The 19,696-nt window shown below is 54.5% G+C and overlaps 2 protein-coding genes across 2 annotated transcripts in view; one reads left to right on the plus strand and one right to left on the minus strand.

The window, feature by feature from the left end:
- LOC144247629 (uncharacterized) overlaps positions 1-5,891 on the minus strand; it is a 74,433-nt gene extending 68,542 nt beyond the window's left edge. The window contains exon 1 of the mRNA XM_085565265.1: positions 4,939-5,891. Within this exon, the coding sequence (XP_085421391.1) occupies positions 4,939-5,300 (362 nt within the window). The 5' untranslated portion in view covers positions 5,301-5,891. The remainder of the gene's footprint in view (positions 1-4,938) is intronic.
- The window catches only part of LOC146764298 (uncharacterized), a 40,659-nt gene that overhangs the window by 3,433 nt on the left and 17,530 nt on the right, over positions 1-19,696 (plus strand). The window lies entirely within an intron of this gene.

A 19,696-nucleotide genomic window follows, 5' to 3' on the forward strand; every position in this document is an offset into this window, starting at 1 on the left:
GGAATGGGCTGGGAAGGAGTGGGAGGGACTGGGGCGGCACTGGGAGGAACTGGGAATGGGCTGGGAAGGAGTGGGAGGGACTGGGGCGGCACTGGGAGGAACTGGGAATGGGCTGGGAAGGAGTGGGAGGGACTGGGGCGGCACTGGGAGGAACTGGGAATGGGCTGGGAAGGAGTGGGAGGGACGGGGGCGGCACTGGGAGGAACTGGGAATGGGCTGGGAAGGAGTGGGAGGGACGGGGGCGGCACTGGGAGGAACTGGGAATGGGCTGGGAAGGAGTGGGAGGGACTGGGGCGGCACTGGGAGGAACTGGGAATGGGCTGGGAAGGAGTGGGAGGGACTGGGGCGGCACTGGGAGGAACTGGGAATGAAGCGCGCGGCACTGGGAGGCCGAGTCCAGCGCGGGGCACGCGGCGCTGCGGATCTGCCTGGCAACTGATGAGTCATCAGAGACTCGCGCTCTGATTGGCTGAGAGGCGGCAGCGCCACGCCAGGCTGAGATGGACAGCCGGGAGGCACTGGGAGAGACTGGGATGGACTGGGAGAGCCACGGGGGTCAGTGGCAGGGACAGAAGGTCTCGGGGATGGGCACAAGGAGGGCTGAGGGCTCTGGGGCGATTCCCAGGGAGGTTTTGAGCGGCCTCAGGGTCATTGCCAGAGCAGGGCTCGAGGGGACACGCTCTGCCCCACGCTCACCTCGGCGCTCCGTGAGGAACGGGCTGAGATACTCGTGGTTGTACCGGCAGAGCCAGTCCACCGCAGTCCTTCTTTGCTCCATAACGTGCGGGTCGCTGTTGCAGTACCTGGCTGCTGTCCCTGGAGTATCTGTCCCGTGGTATCTGTGGATACCATGCAAAGGCCTTTTCTGCTTCTTTACCCTGCACTCTCCTTGTAGCAGTTCAGGCTGAAACAAATGGCTCCCAGAACAGGGACCTTGGGCAGTTGTCCAGTCCCGGAGAGCGTCTCCTGAAGGTCATCGGATCTGGGATCTTTGGGAATTCAAGCGTCGTTTGGGACCAGCTCCAGGAGGAGCTTCTTCCTTCGCTTTGTGAGGACTGTTTCTCCTGGCCTGTCGGCACCCCTTTGGAATTCTGAGGGAAGGCTGCCGCTTTGGAAGGGAAGCTTTCAGAATCCAAAGGACCGGCAGGAGCCCACCAGCCCCCTCGAGGTTTCGCTTTTCCTTTGTGTCCCTCGAATTGGTGAGTACTTGCAGCGTGGGCTGCCAGGTGCCCAGGGGAGAACTCCACACATGAACACATTTATCTTAAGTTAATCCTTTTGCCTCGTGGGGGGGAATTTTGGGTTGTTTGGGGAACATGGACAATCATTTATCCCCAGCTCAACGAGAGATTTATATTCAGATTAAAGCAACCTTAGTACTAGGGAATGTTTCATTTAAAAAGAGGGATCTTAAAACTTTTGTTCAGTTTTTGTTTGAGCACTTTCCTGAGGCTTCCCAGGAAGATGTTTTGTCACTTTCATTCTGGGGGAAAGTTGGGTGATGCATTTATGATATACAAGTGGGTGGAAATTATAAAGTGGGCAAGTTTAATCCTATTTTCAATTTGATTTTTAAATTAGTAAAGCCTAAGTGAGAAAGTTGGGTCCCTGGTTCTTGTTCCCCGTGTTACTCCCTCCCTGATCCTAACCCTGCTTCCCCTATGGGTGGGATGGGAGCCAGACCCTGCCCACGGGCACAGGGCTGTCACCTACTCCCTGCTGCCTCCTGCCCCACTCAGTCCCTCTCTCGGGCTGGCCCTGGCCACTCCAGCCCGAGCCTTCCCCGCTCCCTTGTCCCCGACTGCCCTGTCCCCAGTTTGGTCCCCAGCTCCAGGAATGTCAGTTGTACAGCCCCGCCTCGGGTCCCTCCCCTGCGCTCGCAGCTGCGTCGATGGTGTCACCGTCGGGACCAGCCCCTTCTGTCCCCTGCCCACATCCCCGAGTGGGCCCTTGAGGGTGGTTCCCTCCTTCTCCAGCCCATCCCGGTTCCCACGCCGCGGAACCGAACGCGGGCCTGGCTGGAAGCCCGCCATGCTGGCCTGCAGGCCCCGAGTCACCGGGCCCCACCGCTCCGCCGGAGGCTGCGCGCTCCAGCCCGCCCCGACCCACCTTCCGAAGAGGATGAGGACGGCGGCACCCCGGCAGTAACAACAGGCCGGGAGGAGGCTGGACACGGATCAGGGAGGAGCCCTGCGGGATGGGGACCTGGACTTGGTGGGAGATCTCGATTGCCTTGCGGCGCCTGTCGTCATTAAACGGGGAAAGGAGCCGCGATGGGAGCGGATTCCTCACACTGAGGGGAAGGAGTCGAGAAAAGCGGCCAGAGACTATGGCCGCAATTCTCCATATTTTAAAAATGTATTGGACTAAACTTTCACAGGACATACCTTAATCCCCCATGCCTTCCATTACATTACCACTGCACTATTGCAGTGGAAAAAACTTTTAAAGCCAATCCTATCCAAGTATGACTTGAGTGAAGTTTTAGGCGAAGGCCAGGAAGGCCCTGAGGCTTTGGCAGGAGAGGGGGAATTCAGCAGACCAGAGGATCAGGTCATGCTGCCCAACAATGTCTTAGATGACATCAAATCTGCTGCAAAGACTGCTCCTTTAAAAATCCCTGGTGGAACCACCCTTGTCCAAAACTTTTCTTCAATCCATCAGGGGGTTGAAGAGACATTTGTTAAGTTTGTTGACCACCTCCCAGAGGCCATTGATCGCCAAATTGATAATGTAGAGGCCAGGGATGAACTCCTGGGAAAAATGGCAATGTCTAATGCCAACCCGGAAACCAAAAAGCTTCTCGGAGCTCTTCCCCAAAATCCAGAGCCACTCATCCCACAGATGGTCGACACCTGCACTAAGGCCTCTTCTTCAGAAACTGCTTTAGCCCTGGCCATGAGCAAAGGGGTGGGGGAGGCAATGGTGCCCATTAACAACGAGAGGTGCTTGAACTGTGGCCAGTTCGGCCATTTCCAAGCAAACTGCCCTCACTGGCCTCCTGTGCACTTTAACTGACCTCGCTGCCCTCTCCAGAACACCTAGAAATGATCAGCCCTCGCAGCGTCCGGGAAACGGGCGGGGAGCGCGGCGCGGTCCCGCACGGAGACAACGAGCGGCAGCCGCGGCCCCGGGGCCGAGGGCGGGCGGGCGAGGCCGGCGGGCGGGCAGCCCCGCCGGGGGCGGCTCAGAACCGCAGTCCTGGGGCGAAACTGCCGCCCCCGCCCCGCTGCTGCTCCGGAGCTCCTGCGCCCGCAGCGTCCGCGGGCACCGGCCGGGACAGAGCCGGGAAGGAGAAGGGGCCGAGCCTCGGCGCGGCCGCCAGCGCCGGGAGCGGGACGAGCCCCGCACGGCAGCGCCCCAGCACCGGCGCCACGTCCAGCATCACCAACACACACGCAAACCCGCTGGCCAAGGTAAAAGAGTCCTTGCCATGAACGTTCTGGGGACAGGAAATGGTTCAATGTCAAAAACAGATACGGTTTCATAACCCTGAATGATAACAAACAAGATGTGTTTGTTCAACAGACTGCTATAAAAAAGAATAACCGCAGGAAATAACTCCACAGTCTAGGAGATGTAGAAATTGTGGAATTTAATATAACACAAGGAAGAAAAAGCCCCCAAGCAGCAGATGTGACAGGACCTGGTGGAGTTCCAGTGCAAGGTAGCAAACATGCACCAAACTGCAAACCTGCGAAATATTACCCATGTCATGGAAGTCCTCCACACTCCTACCGGGGAAATTAAACCCAAAACCAGCAGCCAAATCCCAGCAACAGCCCAAAAGCTGAAAGAGCACAGAACACCGATAAGCCACCTTCCATCCAAGACTCCACCTCCATATCAAAAACAACTTTCCTGTCTGATAAGTCCCACTTCTTCTAATACCCTTCCCCAATTCCTGTGGCCTCCCTGCCCCCCTCCCACTTTCCCCTTTTCCTTTCCGTTGTCCTATTACCCCTTTTTTATGTTCCCACAAATTCCTACCTCCTTTTCCCCCTTTCCATGGCCTCCCTCCACTAGTCCCTTTCCCCAGAGTTCCTTCATAATACCTGAAGGAGTGTAATTGGGGGGGAAGAAAGGAAAGTTTTCCTAAATTAACCATCTTTTTCTTAAAAAGTAATGATTTCTATTTGGAGTTTCCAACAGGCACACCACCACCTACATTACCTCGTACAGAGTCTGTCACAGCCAGCAGCACTGCCACAGGGGCCAGAGAACCAGTCCCTACTGAAGGCTCCTGATTCCATCTCCTGATAAACCGGACTAAGAAAACCCCACATCCCTCCTGCCAGCTCTAAGAAAATCTATTTGGACATTAGAGACTCAGAATTGTTTGCATTTTGAAAATTGTCGTATGAGCGCTTTTGATTGTTTTTGTCATTTTGTGTTGAATCAGTTGATCCTCCAGAGAAGCTTTCTTAATAATATAAAAAGGGGAATTGTGGGGACCCTGGGGGGCATTTCCCTGGTTTGGGGAGACGCGGGAGGCTTCCCTCAAGGGGCTGTTGGACTCTGTTTGCTCCTTGCCCTGTTCCTGTGTCTGTTCCTGTGTCCCTGGGCCACTCCCTCCCTGTTCCCTGACTGGGCCTCATCTTTGTACTGCCCAGGGACCAGGGTCACCCCCACCCCGACTCCTCAGGACAGGGAGAGCTGAGAGTTGGAGCAGGGGGATGGGCGTGCTGGGGAAAACCCTGAACATCTCAGGGCATGGCTGATTCAGACATCTGTGGATACCATGCAAAGGCCTTTTCTGCTTCTTTACCCTGGACTCTCCTTGTAGCAGCTCAGGCTGCAACAACTGGGGATCATCCAGCCCGGATCCTCCCATGGGGATGGAGCTGGAGCAGCGCACGAAGCTCTGCCCCCACTCAGGACACCCGCAGGGCCTCCCTGGTGTGGAAGTGCTGGTGAGTGACGATCTCTGAATTCCACCTGAAGCTCTTCTGACATTGCAAGCACTCATAGGGCCGTTCCCCAGTGTGGATCCTGTGGTGCTTGGTGAGGTTGGAGGTCCCACTGAAGCTCTTCCCACACTCCCCACACTCGTAGGGCCTCTCCCCAGTGTGGATCCTCTGGTGTTCCATCAGGTGGGAGTTCCAGCTGAAACCCTTCCCACATTCCAAGCACTTGTGGGGCTTCTCCCTGCCATGAGGCTTCTCCACCAGCTCCGAGCTCCGGCTGGATCTCCGCCCGCCTTCCTGGCTCAGGGGGGCTCTTTCCTCCCTGCAGCTCCCTGGGCTGGGTTTGCAGCTCCTCCTCCTGCAGCATCTCCGGGACTTTTCCTCCTCCTCCATCCAGCCACACCCAGGGAATGACAAATCCTGGTTTGGGGGAAAAACAAGAGGCGAGCACCTTGGACTGGAGGCTCCTCCTGCCCAAGTCCATCCCTAGAACTCAGCAGGACTCTTGTGTCCATGAAAATCTCCACAGTCTCAAGGTTCAGCCCAAAACAACTCTCCCAGGAGTTCCCTATCTCTGATCTCTCCACTTTTGGGGTTCCAGAGGTTTCCTTTCCTTGGGATGATGGGGGTCCAATGGCTCCAGGGGTTCCCCCTTCTCAGGTGTCCTGCTTAGGGATGATCCAGGGGCTGTTGGGGCTCCATGGGGTCCCTTCTCCCCTGATGCTCTACTCTGAGATCCCAGGTGTCCCAGGGGTTCCTCCTCTCCAGGCTCCCCCCCTTTCCAGCCAGCCGGGGGTCCCCCAGCTCCAGGATCGCCCCTCTCTGCTCTCCCCACTCCGGGGGTCCCAGGGGTTCCTCTCCTCTGCTCCCCCGGGGGTCCCCAGGACAATGTCCTCCCCCTGGTGACACTGGGCAATGGCCACGTGGACTCCCAAAGATCCCCCAGGGGGCTCAGCTTTGCGGTCCTGCAAGATCCAAACCTACACACACAGAGAAAAAACCTCCCAGGGTTTATTTGGGCCTCCCAGACGAACATCTGGGGCTCAATTCCACAATCTGCACATTCCCAACACACCCCAATAAAAAACCCTCTCAGAGACTCCCCGATATATTTGGGACAAGCTCCCCCTCCCCTCTCACCTGCAGGATGAGCTGGGGGCGATGGTCCTGGGGCCAAGGGTGCTGCGGCCTCAGGGGGCACTGGAACCTCCTGTTTCTCCTCCTTTTCCTGCTCCTCATCCTCATCTTCCTCCTCCTCCTTCCTAATCCCACCTCCTGCCCAGTTCCTGCCTTCTGTATATTTCGAGTGCAGCACCTTGCTTGTTTTTAGAGCGAGAACAAAGATCCCAGCGGGAACACGGCTTGCTGGCTTTAGTCAGAAGTAGCAGTGACTAAAGGTCCTGTTTCCTCTGCTGTGCTCCCGTCCTTGTTCCTCCTCAGTGTTCAGGCTGGGCTATGGGGTGTCCCTGTTTGCTGCATTTTCAGAGCTCCTCCTGGAGCCTTTGGGCAATAGGCTGTGCCCTGGGAGGGTTCTTTGTGCTCCTTTGTGACCCAGGAGAACCTTCCGGGCGGTTTCTGCGTGAGCTGCTGCTGTGATGTCACAGGAGCACTGCCACGTCCCCGAGGTGCTCCCGTGGCTGTGGGACACGGAGGCCTCAGTGTCCCGAGTGGCTCTGGGCACTGCTCCTTGCCGGAGGATCCTCCTGCCCGAGGCATTCTCAGCACCAGCCCAGCCCTGACGGGTGTCCTTGTGTGCTTGCAGGGCTGCAGTCTGCAGGCGTGTGCAGCGCAGCCAAAATGATCCAGCATGTGGCTGCTGCAGTTTGCACGCTGTACTCTGTGGCTTATTCGGGATATTTTTTAACCCACTTGGCACGTAAGTCGAGGTTTTCTCTCGGTGCTGTGGCTTTGGGCTTGCTGTGTGCTTTCTGTTCTTCCTCTGGACCCGAGCTGACTTTGTAACCAAATGGACATGAAGGCACCATTGCTTTGGGAGAGCTCCTGGCAGCAGCTGCAGCTGAAAAAGGGGGTGTCTGCAGCCAGCGGGGCGTGCACAGCATTTGCAATGAGCCCTGGGGGGTTCTGTTCCCTCCAGCGGGGAGTCTGTGGCAGCAGAGCCGGGAACTCCCTGCCCAGCCAAGAACTGACCCAGCCCAGCATTTTGTGCTGTTCTCTTGCTGTGGGAAGGGACTGTGGCTCCTGGAGGGACGCTGGGAAAGCAAAATGCTCTCTCGGGGTTGCCTTGCTCCGTGGCATTTCCCACCACAGGCAGTTTTTCCCTGACAGCATCTGGTTCATGTTCCCTCTCCCGTTGCAGGGCACCTCATGTGTGGATTCCGAGCAGCTCCTCCTCCGGTGAGTGGGAAAGGAACCTTTGGTGTTTGGAATTGTGCAGCAAGCTGTGAGCTCGGCGTGTGGCAGCTGAGTGCCAGCCTGGGAGGCTGAAGGAAAGTTCCTGTCAGAGTCTTTGCAGCAGCAGCAGCAGCAGCAAAGGGATCCCCAGCAGATTTCTCCTTTTCTGCTGCAGAGCTTTTGAAAGGCTGCAGGTCTGGTTTTGCAGGCAGAGGATTGCTTGCTGGCTTTAGCCACGGTGGAATATGGAATTCCCAACAATAAGTGGCAATGTTGACTTTAGCCCATTGTTAGTTTGAAGGGCTCCAAACCCAATTTCTGCTTAGTGCAGCTGGATGTGCAGCTGAGGATAAATAAGGTGATCACTGAGATAGAACTTCCCGTCCCTCACGCTGCCGTCTGTCCACAGGGCACAAAAGCAGCACCAGCCCCTCCTCTGGCTCCCTCTGCTCCCAAAGAGGAGGCCAAAGAGGAGGAAGACAGCAGTGAGCTCCCCGCTGTTCTGGAGGACCCTGGTGAACTTCCCTCGGTGCCGGGAGATGACAGTGAACTTCCCGCTGCTCTGGGAGACAAGGGCGAACATCCCGCGCTGTGGGAATACAGCGGCGAGGCTCCCGCGGCGTGGGACAAGGACAGTGGACATCTCCCGGCGTGGGACGAGGGCAGTGGATGTCCCCTGGTGCAGGACGAGGATGGCCAAGCCCCCATGGTGTGGGATGAGGACAGAGGACATCTCCCGCTGTGGGATGAGGACAGAGGACATCCTGTGCCTTGGGAAGAGGAGGCTGAACTTCTCCCAGCATGGGAAGAGGACAGTGAACATCCCCTGGCTTGGAAAGATGATGGTGAACCTGCAGCATTTTGGGAAGAGGACCCAGAACCTCCCTGTGCTTGGGAAGAGGACACTGAACCTCCCTGTGCTTGGGAAGAGGACACGGAACCTCCCTCCCCTGTGGGATCCTGGGCTGAAGGTTCTGACAGCAGCACAGCCCTGCAGCCAGAGGGGAGAGGGGAGTGGTGCCTGGTGCAGCTGAGTACGTCTGCTCTGTTCCTGTGTTCAGAGCCGGGGCTGTGTGTGTGTCTCGGCATCAGCTGCAGCCAGCGTTGCTCTGCAGCTGAATGTCACAGGAGCATTTATTGTCCTTCCCCAGCTGAGACCAAGGGGCTCACGGCCCCAGGGAGTGGGGCTGCATTCTGGCTCTGCTCTGGCGGGGTCTGGCTCTGGGAGGGAGCCTCTTCCACGTGGTTTCTTTCAGGGAACATCGTGAGCGTGGAGGAGCCTGCCGAGAAATACCTGGAAGTGGAGCAGATTGGCCAAGGGTAAGTGCACGGCAGCTACTTCTGCACAAGCAGCCCAGGGGTTGTGCTGGTGCAGGATCAAGGGAGAAGTCAGGAGAGCTCCAAATACCTTCAGACACTGGGGTGCCATCCTGCTGTCTCTCAGTCCTGATCAGAATTGAGAACTGTGGTCAGAAGGAGCCGTCACAGGCCCCTGAGGCTGGCAGTGTCCTGCCTGCAGCAAGGAGCAGGACCTGGGAGATCTTCTGTGTCTGGAACTGGATTGCTTAAAAGAGCCACTCACCATCTGGTGACTGTCAGACAACATCTCTCAAGGGGATTTCTTTCAAATATTTTGCTTCAAAAAATATCCTCCAGTCAGCATTAACAACCTAATGGTTTAGAAACAGGAACCAGAGATGAACTAATAAGTGCTCTATTCTAGCACAGCTCATAGAGCCCATACATTCAGCAACAGAGACAGAGCTGATGCACTCTGGGGGAAAATTCATCACCTGCCTGATGGCAGGGCCCTTGTGGATCCTGCAGGTCTTAGGCAGGAAATGGAAAAGGATGAAATGCATTCTTTTCCAGTTCTTTAGACACCCATTGCTCACAACAGGTTTTGAACTAAAGCAATTAAGTGTGGACATTTGGGATTGGCTCCAGCCCAATTCCTTCGTGTTGGGTCTCAGTTTTCCCTTGCACACCTGGCATGGCAGAGGGCTGGTGGCTGCTGCGCTGTTGTTGCAAGGGTCGATGCACCCAGGTGTTTGTGAGCGCTGCAGGCAGCAGAGATCTCCTGTCTGGGCTGGCTTTCACTCCCAGGGCCTCAAGCGCTGCTTCTTTCTTCTCTGCTGTTTTGTCTCCAGGGCTTTCGGAACCGTTTCCAAAGGACTCGACAGGGCCACTGGAGGAGAGGTCAGTGCCAACATGCCCAGCACGTCTGGCAGCTCTTCAGGGCTCTCCCCTCTGCTGGGAGCTGTGGCTGCAGCTCTGGGGGCCAGCAGAGCTTTCCTGCACAGGCTGCTCCTCTGAAGGCAGAGCAGTGTCAGCCTGCAGAGCACAGCTGGGACACACTCAGTCCTTCTGGAGTGCCCAAAGGGATGCAAGGAGGGCAGCAGTGTCTGTCAGAGCAGGACATGCTGGCTTGCTCTTCATATCTAAAAGTGTGAATGGATCAGTGTTGGAGACTGAGGCCCAATTTATCTTCACCCCAGCCGCAGACAGGAACACTATTTAGCAGTTTTTCCATCCTGCCTTTCATCTTCAAAGGGTACCTCAAGGCCTAATTAGGGTGAGATCCTGCTTGGGCTCAATTTGGGACTTTAGTTCCACTTCAGCTGTCCACAGAGAGAGAGGGACAGAAATGAGAAGATGGATGTCCAGAGCAAAGCTCTCTCCTAAACCCTGCAGTTGTGTTTGGGTCTGGGGTCAGTGACAGCCTGTGACAGGGATCACCTGAGCAATGGATGTGTGTGTTTGCTTTGTTGTGCAATCCCAAACAGAGCAGCTGCATCTGAAATCATGACCAAATCCCATGCAATTGCTAAAGGGTTCCCGGCTGTTTTGCTCTGTTTTCACAGAACCAGAATTACCTCCTGCTTGCAAAATGTATTTGAATAATAATGAGAGTGTTGAGGCCATTTGAGAAGACTGTAGGTGCAGAGAATGTGGTTAGAGCTGGGAGGCTGACAGCTGAGGGGCCATTTCTGCAGAGCTTGCAAGGCCAAATGTCTCTGGCCGTGTGTCCTGTAAGCAGCCCCAGCAAGCAGAGCAATGGGCTGTGGGAGTGGCCCTTGCTGAGCTCTGGTGCCCATCCCAGGGCAGTTTGGCACAGCCCGGCTCCGTCGCTCCAAAAAGCCTCGCCCTGTGTTTGCTGTGGCCTCCTGCCACAGACTCCTCCAGTTAAAGGTCTGCAATGTCCCCTCAGGTGGCCATAAAGAAAATGAGTCTCAGAGGGCAGAACGGGGAACGCGCTGTGAATGAGCTCCTGCTCCTGAAGGACAAGAAGAACCCCAACATTGTCAACTCTTTGGACAGGTGAGCGCTCCAGGCCTCATCCCGTGCACGGGCCCTGCCTTTACCTTTCCTGGCACCCGTAGTCTGTAGCCTGTTTTGAAAATGCCTGACCCAGCCGTATCTTCCCAAAACAGCAGCCTGGCAGTTCGCTCCCTCCATGTGCTTTGGTTGCTTTGGTTTGGTTTTCCCTTCAAGTTGACCCCGTTTTCTGTGTCTTACAGCAAGTGCTGATAAACCACAGCAGAAATTATTTCCCTTGGTTTCTTCTTCCCAGCCCTTTTCCATTGCTGCGGATGCCAGGAAGACCAGGGCCTTGTTTCCAGAAATGCCTCATTTGCCCATTTTGCACTGGCCTTGCCTGTTTCTGAAGGGACTTTCTGAAAGGTTTCTGATTGCTTTTGTCCCAAGTGCTGCATGGCCTCCTCCCCTGGATAACCCTGGGAGTTGTGTTGCCTTGTTCTGCAGGGAATGGTGGAACTGATGAGCTCAGAAGCTGAACCAGCTGGGGGCCAGTGTTGTGGTTCCACACTGATCTGGGCTGTTGCTAAACTGCATTTTTCACCTGCTTGCCATCTAAGGACTCTCCTTTCTCACAGGTGTCTCTTCCCTTAGACTGTGCAGATTCCAAGGACTCTGCAGCCTCGCAGGAATGTCTCTCCATGGGATTCTGTCCTCATGGACAAGTGACCTGGAAACAAAACTCCACTCCAGGCTTTTCCATGGGGGAATTGAGCACTGCACATTCATCTCCATGCCACTGCTTTCCTCTTCCAGCTTCCTTGTTGGCGGAGATCTCTGGCTGGTGATGGAATACATGGATGGAGGAACTTTGCAGGACGTTGTCAGACAGACACGCATGGCTGAAGGAGAGATGGCAGCTGTCAGTCGGGAGGTGAGGGATCCTGCCTGTGGCTGCCACGGCTTGGGCACGATGGTCCTTCCACAGAGGCGTGAGAACAGGAGTGGCTCCATGCTCAGGGCTCTGTTTGTTGGTTTCATGAGCTGGAGAAGAAAGAGCCTCTGCAGTGAACGGCCTGCCAGCATCGCTGCACTTCTGCTCTGTTCTTGCTCTCTTTCCTGCTGTTGTGGCACTCTCTGTCTGTTCTGGATTTGATGTGCTGTTCTCAGCTTTGCCCTGAACCGTTTGCCTGGAGCCTGTCTGCTCTGCACTCCTGGCCTGTCACAGCAAAGCTGCTGCTGGCAGAATTCGGACCTGTCCTTTCTTGTGTGATAGATTCCGGCCATTGGTTTTTGTCCTGGTGTTTCTTGTTCTCTCTCAGTGCCTGCAGGGCCTGGATTTCCTCCATGCGAACCAGGTGATCCACAGAGATCTGAAAAGCTCCAACATCCTCCTGGGCATGGCCGGCTCTGTCAAGCTGGGTGGGTGTTCCTGGCCAGGCACGGCGCTCCCGGGTGCGGCTGTGGGGCTGCTTCCCAGTGCTGGCCAGAGCCCCACAAGGGCTACTGGGGCACTGCCCGGCCCCTGCTGCCAGCTGAGAGTGGCTGCCCCTGCAGAGAGCTCCGGAGAGCAGCAGGGTGCCAGGGGTGGCTTTGCTCTGGGTATGGCCCTCCCAGAGGGCAGGAGTTGGAATCTAAATCTTAAAGGGAATCAGTAAAAGCCACTGCATGAAAGCTGAGGGTTTCTTTAAGGGTCCAGTTCCACCTTCCCTTGGCTACAGCCCTCAGCACTTTTCCAGCTGACTTCACTACTCCATTCTCAGACTGAGAATGGGGAGTCTTGGTGCTCGGTTTCCTCATTCCAGCTGCCTTTGACAGTGTTTGTTTCTGTCCTCAGCTGATTTTGGCCTCTGTGCTCAGCTCAGCTCTGAGCAGGACCGGTGCAGCTCCATGGTGGGCACTGCTCACTGGATGGCCCCAGAAGTTGTGACCAGTTCTCCTTATGGCCCCAAGGTGGACATCTGGTCCTTTGGCATTGTGACCATCGAGATGGTGGAAGGAGAACCTCCTTACTTCAAGGAAACGAGGGCCATGGTAAGATGCAAATTCTCCAGGGGCTGCAGAGCCCTGTGAGCACAGGGTGACCCTGCACTGGGAGCAGCAGCTGGAGGTTTCTGCACCTGCGGAAGGGAATTCCCAGAGCACTTGAACCTCAACACAGACAAATATTCTGCAGTCTCCAACAACAATTTGCTTTGGGATTTATGCTGTTCCAGCTCTTCTGTCTGTAAGGATGACCTGAAAATTTGAAGCAAGTACATCAGCTCTTTCCAATGGCTGTGGCAGCAGCAGGGTTTGGGTTTTTTGGTTGGCATAGGAAAATGAGCTGTGAGCAGCATCTCTGCCAGGGAGGAAAGTGCCCCTGGAGCTGGGGCTGAGAACCCGGGGTCGCTGTGAGCACCTGTGGGTGGGAAGGAAGCTGGCAGAGCGCTGAGTTTGCTTTTCCTGCAGGCTTGCGCTCTGATCCGGCACAACGGGACCCCGCAGCTGCAGGAGCCCCGGCGCCTGTCGGCTCTGCTGCGGGACTTCCTCGAGTGCAGCCTGGAGCCGGACGAGGAGCAGCGCTGGTCTGCCCAGGAGCTGCTGCAGGTGAATGCCGAGCGGCTGAGGGGAAGCAGCAGCGCCAGGGAGGGGTTTTCTGCTGGGGCCCCTCCGATAGTCTCCAGCCTCGCTGCGTTCCACACGCAAAGCAAGCAGAATCCTCACCGGGTTTGGCTTGGCAGGGTCCTTTCGAGGGCATCTGCCCCTGGTGCCCCACAAGGAGCAGGGCCATCTTCAGGCAGCTCCGGTGCTCAGAGCCCTGCCTGGCCTGAGCTTGGATGTTCCCAGGGAGGAGGCACCTCCCACATCTCTGGGCACCTTCTGTCAGTGTTTCCCCACTCCTGGCAAAAAGATTCTGCCTGCGATCTAACCTGAGCCTGCTTCCCTCTCCTGAGTTTCAGACCATTTCCCTTTGTCCTGTTGCAACAGAGCCTGTGAGAAAGTAACAGTTCATTTCTTTCTTTTTTATCCTTTGGGCAGCACCCGTTTTTATCATCAGCCAAGCCTCTCTCCAGCCTGACCCCTCTGATCACCGCAGCAAAGCAACTGAGGGAGCAGCGGAGGAGATGAAGCACTGGAGGACAGCTTTTAGTTACAGTAGTTAGTGAGGACAACTAGTTAGTGATGGTAGTTAGCAGTGCTAGTTGGTTATGGTAGTTAGGACAGCCTGTTTGTTACGGCTCTTATGACAGCCTGTTTGGTATGGCAGTTTTTTGAATAAAAACTCTTTTAAACCTCAAGTCCCTTGAGGTGTCCCTTCCTCCTCCCTCCGTGACTCGGCTGCCCGGAGCAATGTGAGGGGAGAGCGGGCCCAGCCTGGCCCAGAGCTGAGCCCCAGCAGAGCCCTGGCAGAGCCCAGAGCAGCCTCGGATCTGCAGAGTCAGCCTGGGAGGAGGCGCTCGGAGCCTTCTGGGCTGCACCCGACTCTTGGTTACAAACTGCGTGTGCTGGAAAATGCCACCGGCTCTGCCAGAGGGCAGAAGGGGCCCGGGGAAGGCCCCAGTGCTCCCTGCAAGGGAAACACCGGCCCTGGGTTTGTTATAGAGAACTATGTAGTTGGTGGCTTTTGCTCTTATGTCTTGACTTCTGCAACTTATTCTTAGTCACAACGATTTTGATGCAGTATAGTTTGTAATCACTTTTAACTGCTTTTGCTGTAATATAATTTGTCAGCTTTTTGTGGCCAATGCCCTGGCCCCTGTGTAGCTCATATCCTCAGAACATCATTCTTGGATGATAGTTTAGTTTGTGCACAGTGTGAAAAACATACATACTACTTTTGGCTTTTGCGAAATATTGAAGTGGATGCCATGGTTTGTGCATTAGAATGTTAACTTTTGCAGAAGTAGCTGTAGTTGTGAAATAATAAATAATGCTTTTATTTTTGTAACTAACTGACAGTAATAACTCAGAGGTATTTGTGAAACAGCCAATGTTGATTTAAAGTACTTGTGGAAGTAGCTAAAACCGTCTGCATGGCCAGATAACATTTAAGGAACGGGTGTGATGAGGACCCTGCCGCTGACCCTTCGACTGTCAGGAACTGTCTCCTGCTGATGTGGGAACCCAGGTGTCCCAGGGTGAGGTTCTGGTGTTTGTATCCCCAATCGTGGGTTCTGTTCATGTTTGATATTCTGTTCTGTGCTCTCAGAACTGACTCTGAAAGTGAAGGTTTGTTTTGTCTTGTTATCAGCTGGCTCACCTCCCCCCATGGTCTGTTCTCCACAAGAGGCTTGTGTGGGCTGGCTTGGCTTGCTTTTGCTGGCTTTGTTTGCTTGCTCTTGCTTCCGCTCTTGCCTTTGCTTTTTCCTGTTAGTTAGTTTAACTAGGCAGTCCAATTTTTTCCCTGGACTGTTTCTTTCCCTTTCCTTCTTCTGAATACCATCCAACCTGCTCTGGACTGGGACCTGGGAACCCCGAGGAGCACCGGGAGCCTGCGCTCTGTGATCTGCAGCAGCCATCCCCAGTGCCCAGAGCAATCCCCAGCGCCCAGACCCGGGCGACCACCCCCAGGAGAGACTTTCTGGATTTGTCATCTCTGCAGAGTGGTGAAAGAGTTTTGTTGTCATCTGGTGTTGTTCATTTTTTTTTAGTGCTGGGGAGTGTTTTGTTTGTTAAATAAACAGGTTCTTTTCCACTTCTCTCAGAGAAAATTCTTCCCAAATCAGGTGGGTGGGGAGGGGCTGTGGGGGTTTGTTTTCTGGGGGCTCCTTCCAGAGGGTTGGGGGATTTGCATTCCAAGAGCACTCAGGGTTGCGGATTGAGGTTATGCCCAAGGGGATTTGGGGTTGGACAACACAGCAGGACTGAAGGTTAAAAATGTCCAAGGGGATCTGGGGTTGGAAAACAGTAACACCTAAAATTCTGCTGGGTTGAGAGACATCCAGGATTAAACCTGCTGGGTTGATGGATTAACATTCCATGAGCACTCAGGGTGTAGATATGTAATGTAGACTGTTTGAAAGTAAAAGGTACCTTGTTGTATGTGAGAGTGAGTGAAAAATAAAAGTGAGTAAATGTAGATTAATGGAAGTATATATAATGTAGATTGTTTATTTTGAGCTTTACTTTATCTCCTTGGAGGCAGGTGGATTGTGTTGAATGGTATATTGAGAGAAAGGACTTTTTGAGTAGTTGAAAGAAGGTGGTATTCAGGTTGTTAGAGAAAGTGGGAAACAGAGGCAGAGGACTTGTGAAGAAACGTGAGGAATGGACTATCACATCTAAAATGGACAACACCAAAACACACCAAAGGAGTGTTGAAAAGGACTTGCATAGAAAAATCAGCAAAAAGGAGTGACAAGGGAAACAGAGGGTAAGCCTGGATTGAGCACTGTACTCACCAGCGAGAAGATCACACGTACCTGCTGTGGGCAGCAACCCCACAGGCAGGGGAGGTGGGGGTATAAGCCATGCCAGACCTCTGTCATTCCTGTTTCTGTCTCTCATTTGTTGTCTTTTCCCTTCTGAGATACAAGCAAGATCATGTCACAAATGCTACAGAAAGTATTACATGGAAAGAAATCAAAGTTCCTTTTTGGTACACACACCCATGTCAACAGCCACAGACCCACCCAAATTGAGTACCTGCAGGCAAAATGGGGAAAAACTGCAGTGTACCAGAATAGGTTGGCTTTAGACTATTTATTGGCTAATGAAGGGGGTTTTTGTGGAAAGTTTAATATATCAGACTGTTGAAAATAGATGACAACGGGGAGGTCATCCTAGAAAAAAACAACCCAGACACCAATCCAAAAATGGGAAAACAGTGTTAAAAACTAACTGGTGGGGTAATGTACTGTGGCTGGGATGGTGGAAGAGATGGGGATTCTTCCTTTTATGTGTTACAACTGTTATAAATGAAAATTTGTCCAGCCAAATTAACATGAAAAAATAAAATATTTATTTTGCAATCAAATTCTACCTGGCCAGCCACAAGGAAAGAACAGAGCCGAGCCCGGGGTCGGCCCTGGGTGTGCAACAAGGAGTCAGCCTCAGCACAGGTTTTCCTCTGAGCCCACATACCTCCATCCTGGCACAAGCGGTTTTTATAGGGAAAATTCTGCCTGAGGCCAAGATTTTGGCAGTCAGTGTTCTCTTCAGAGTCCACATGTTAATAAGATTTTCTGCTTTGGTGATGAGGGAGAACAATTCAGTGTCTGGAGTTTGTTGAATCCCTTGATGAAATTTACGGGAGGGAACGCTGCATTCACCTGTGTCTGCCCAAGGATTTCCATGATATCCATCTCGGGTCCTTCAGGCAGGGATCAGCACCGGGGGTTCCTGTATCTCCCCAGCCATGGCCCATCTCCTGGGGAGCCGCACCTTCTTACTTGTAAATCAGTTTCCAATATACACCTGGTCTCACCTGCGAGGGTGGGGGGGGAATCCTTATACAAACGTGTAGAGTGTTAGAGTGTTCTAACAAATTAACAAATATTCAATGTCACATATATCATACTAGAAATGGCACCAATTATATCTGCTACATATAACAGTATGGTAAATGTAGCTTTGTAGATAAAATTAAGCTTTAGTAGTTAAAAGAGAAAATATGCACGTGTGTGTTGGGGGGTGGTTTAAGGAATGAGATACTCACTTCAAGGAACATGCAAATTCTCCAAAGAGCAATTTATGGTTTTCTTATTAGAAGAAGCTGATTTCTTCATGCCTTGCTCAGACTCGAAGACCCCGTGGGAATTAAAGAAAGCAGTTGACATACAACAGACAGAGTTTTTTGTTTCAAATAGAATGTATGCATAACCATGAAGGATATATGAATATGCAACAGTGTATTGTTTTAGGGGTGACTTCTTCATTCACAAGGTACATTCCTCTTGGCTTAAGTGCCTGAGAGCATCTGGACCTCAGATATTCTTTCCTTTTTATTGTCTTGTAATTGTCCTAACTCTAAATTTTTATTAGTCTAATTATATTCCTATTTTTTTCACCATTTTAATATTATTAAACTTTTAAAATTCTAAAACCCAAGTGATTGGCATTTTTCACAAATTCCTATCAGGAGACAGAGAAACAATTTATCATTTCAATGGCATCATTTGATTACAAGCTGTCCTCGGAATAAGAACCAACCAGACAGCTCCAGCTCCTGACCTTCCTGCCGACCAAGCCACTGAAATGAGGAACACAACATTTCACCAGGGGATGGGATCAGATTATCTGTTAGCAGAAAAAAAAGCAGTTTGTGGAAAACTAAATTACTCAAACTGATGTTGGCAAAGAGATGACAAGGGGAAAGTGTTGAAAAAGATAATTAAAGAAATAGGAAAGCAGTTTCTGTATTGGTCCAAGCAAGGAAAAGATGGGAATGGGACACGGTTTCTTGGCTCCCCGGCAGACCAGGGGTTAAACGTTGGGTGTCTCCTGGATTTTCCCCGGAAAGGGCCCATCTCTGCACTGAGGCATCTTTTTTCATTTGTAAATTAGGTCTTTCTTTCCCTGCCAACTGTGGTTTCTCCAGCCACGGCTGCAGCCACTGCTCATTTAAAACTTGAAGATTCTTTTTCTAGAGGCACAACAGACTTGATGTATAGTTTTCATAAGCACAAATTATTCCATAACACATATTACAATGGGGCTGCGGAGATCCCCTGCAGGTCCATGGGGATGCAGAGATCCCCCTGCAGGTCCATGGGGATGCAGAGATCCCCCTGCAGGTCCATGGGGATGCAGAGATCCCCTGCAGGTCCATGGGGAGGCAGAGATCCCCTGCAGCCCCTGCAGGAGCCGGGCTGGAGCTCGGCGATGCCTGAGAGGAGGCTGTGAGCCCGCGGGCAGAGGGGCCCCGCTGGAGCAGCCTGTCCTGGCAGGACTGAGCCCGTGGCACAGTGACCCACGCTGCAGCACTCGGAGGGGGCTGTGCCCAGGGGATGGACTCCGCTCCGAGAAGTTCCTGGAGAAGTCTCGGCCGGGAGAGAGCGCAGGGTGCAGCAGGGAACGACTCCTGTCCCTGAGCAGAGGGAGAAGCCCCGGGGGATGAGCTGAGCATGGCCCCATTCCCTGTCTCCTGCCCTGCCGGGGGAGGAGGTGCAGCTGGGAGCAGGGAGGCGTGGGGAAAGCTGCATGTAAGGCTCTGCACTGACTTCTCCTTCTCCTGCTCCGAGTCTTTGGAGTTTTCTGACAGAAATCTCTCCCCTGCCCCACCCACCCACAGGGCTTGGGGCAGGTTTCCCTTTTCGGGGGAAATCAAAGCGAAGCTCTGATGCGCTAACGAGGGGCAGGAGAAGTGAGGCTCCTGGGCTTCCCGCAGAGGCGGAGGCACGGGAGGCGCAGGGCCGGGAAAGCCGTGGCGGGAGGCGCGGAGAAGTTTGTTTGTGTGGGCAGCTCAATCCCGGCTCGGCCCGGGCCCGTGCCGGGGCTGTTCCTCATCTCCGGCTTTCCCCTCACGCAGCCCGGGGGCGCCGAGAGCGCGGGGCGAGGCGGGGCCGTGCGCAGAGCCCGCCCCGAGCTCGCTGCCATTGGCCGCCGGTGCCGTCAGTCGCGGTTGCGGCGCGCTGATTGGTGGGAGCGGGGCGCGGCGCGGCCCCGGCGGCGGGCTGAGGGCGGCCGTGGCCGCCCAGCGCCGCCATTGGCCGAGCGGCTGTGCGGGCCCGGCAGCGGCGGCAGCGGCCGGAGCGCGGTGAGGCGGCGGCGGCGGAGCTCGGAGGCGGCCCCGGCGCAGGTGGGAGCCGCGCTGGGCTCTGCGGGGGCTCGGGGCTGGCTGCGGGCGGAGGGGGCGGCAGGGGGCTCCGGCGGCTCGCCGGTGCCGTGTCCGGCCCGTGCCGGCCCCGGGCTGAGGGCGCTGCGGGAGCGGCTGCCCGCGGTCTCCTTCCCGCCGGGGCCGGGCAGGAGCCGCTGCCGGAGCAGCGCTGGCTCGGCCCGGCTGCTGTGGGTAGGACAGAGGGGCTGCCCCGCGGCCGGGAGCGGGCGGGGAAATTCCCGTCGCCGGAGGTTCGTGTGCCCGGGGGAGAGCGAGGAGTCCTGTCAAAGTGACTTTATTGCCGAGCAGGGGCAGAGGCCGTGGGGCATTTGCCGTGCGCTCTCTGCCGTGGCTCTAGTCCGCAGCCTCCTTTTTATCCTCATTTTCCCGGCCGCATCTCCCTCTGCCTTTGCCCACCGGCTGAGTTCCTTGGAAGGTT

The sequence above is a fragment of the Lonchura striata genome, chromosome 35, assembly GCF_050655825.1.
Source record: "Lonchura striata isolate lonStrDom1 chromosome 35, ASM5065582v1, whole genome shotgun sequence".
NCBI classification, from domain to species: domain Eukaryota; kingdom Metazoa; phylum Chordata; class Aves; order Passeriformes; family Estrildidae; genus Lonchura; species Lonchura striata.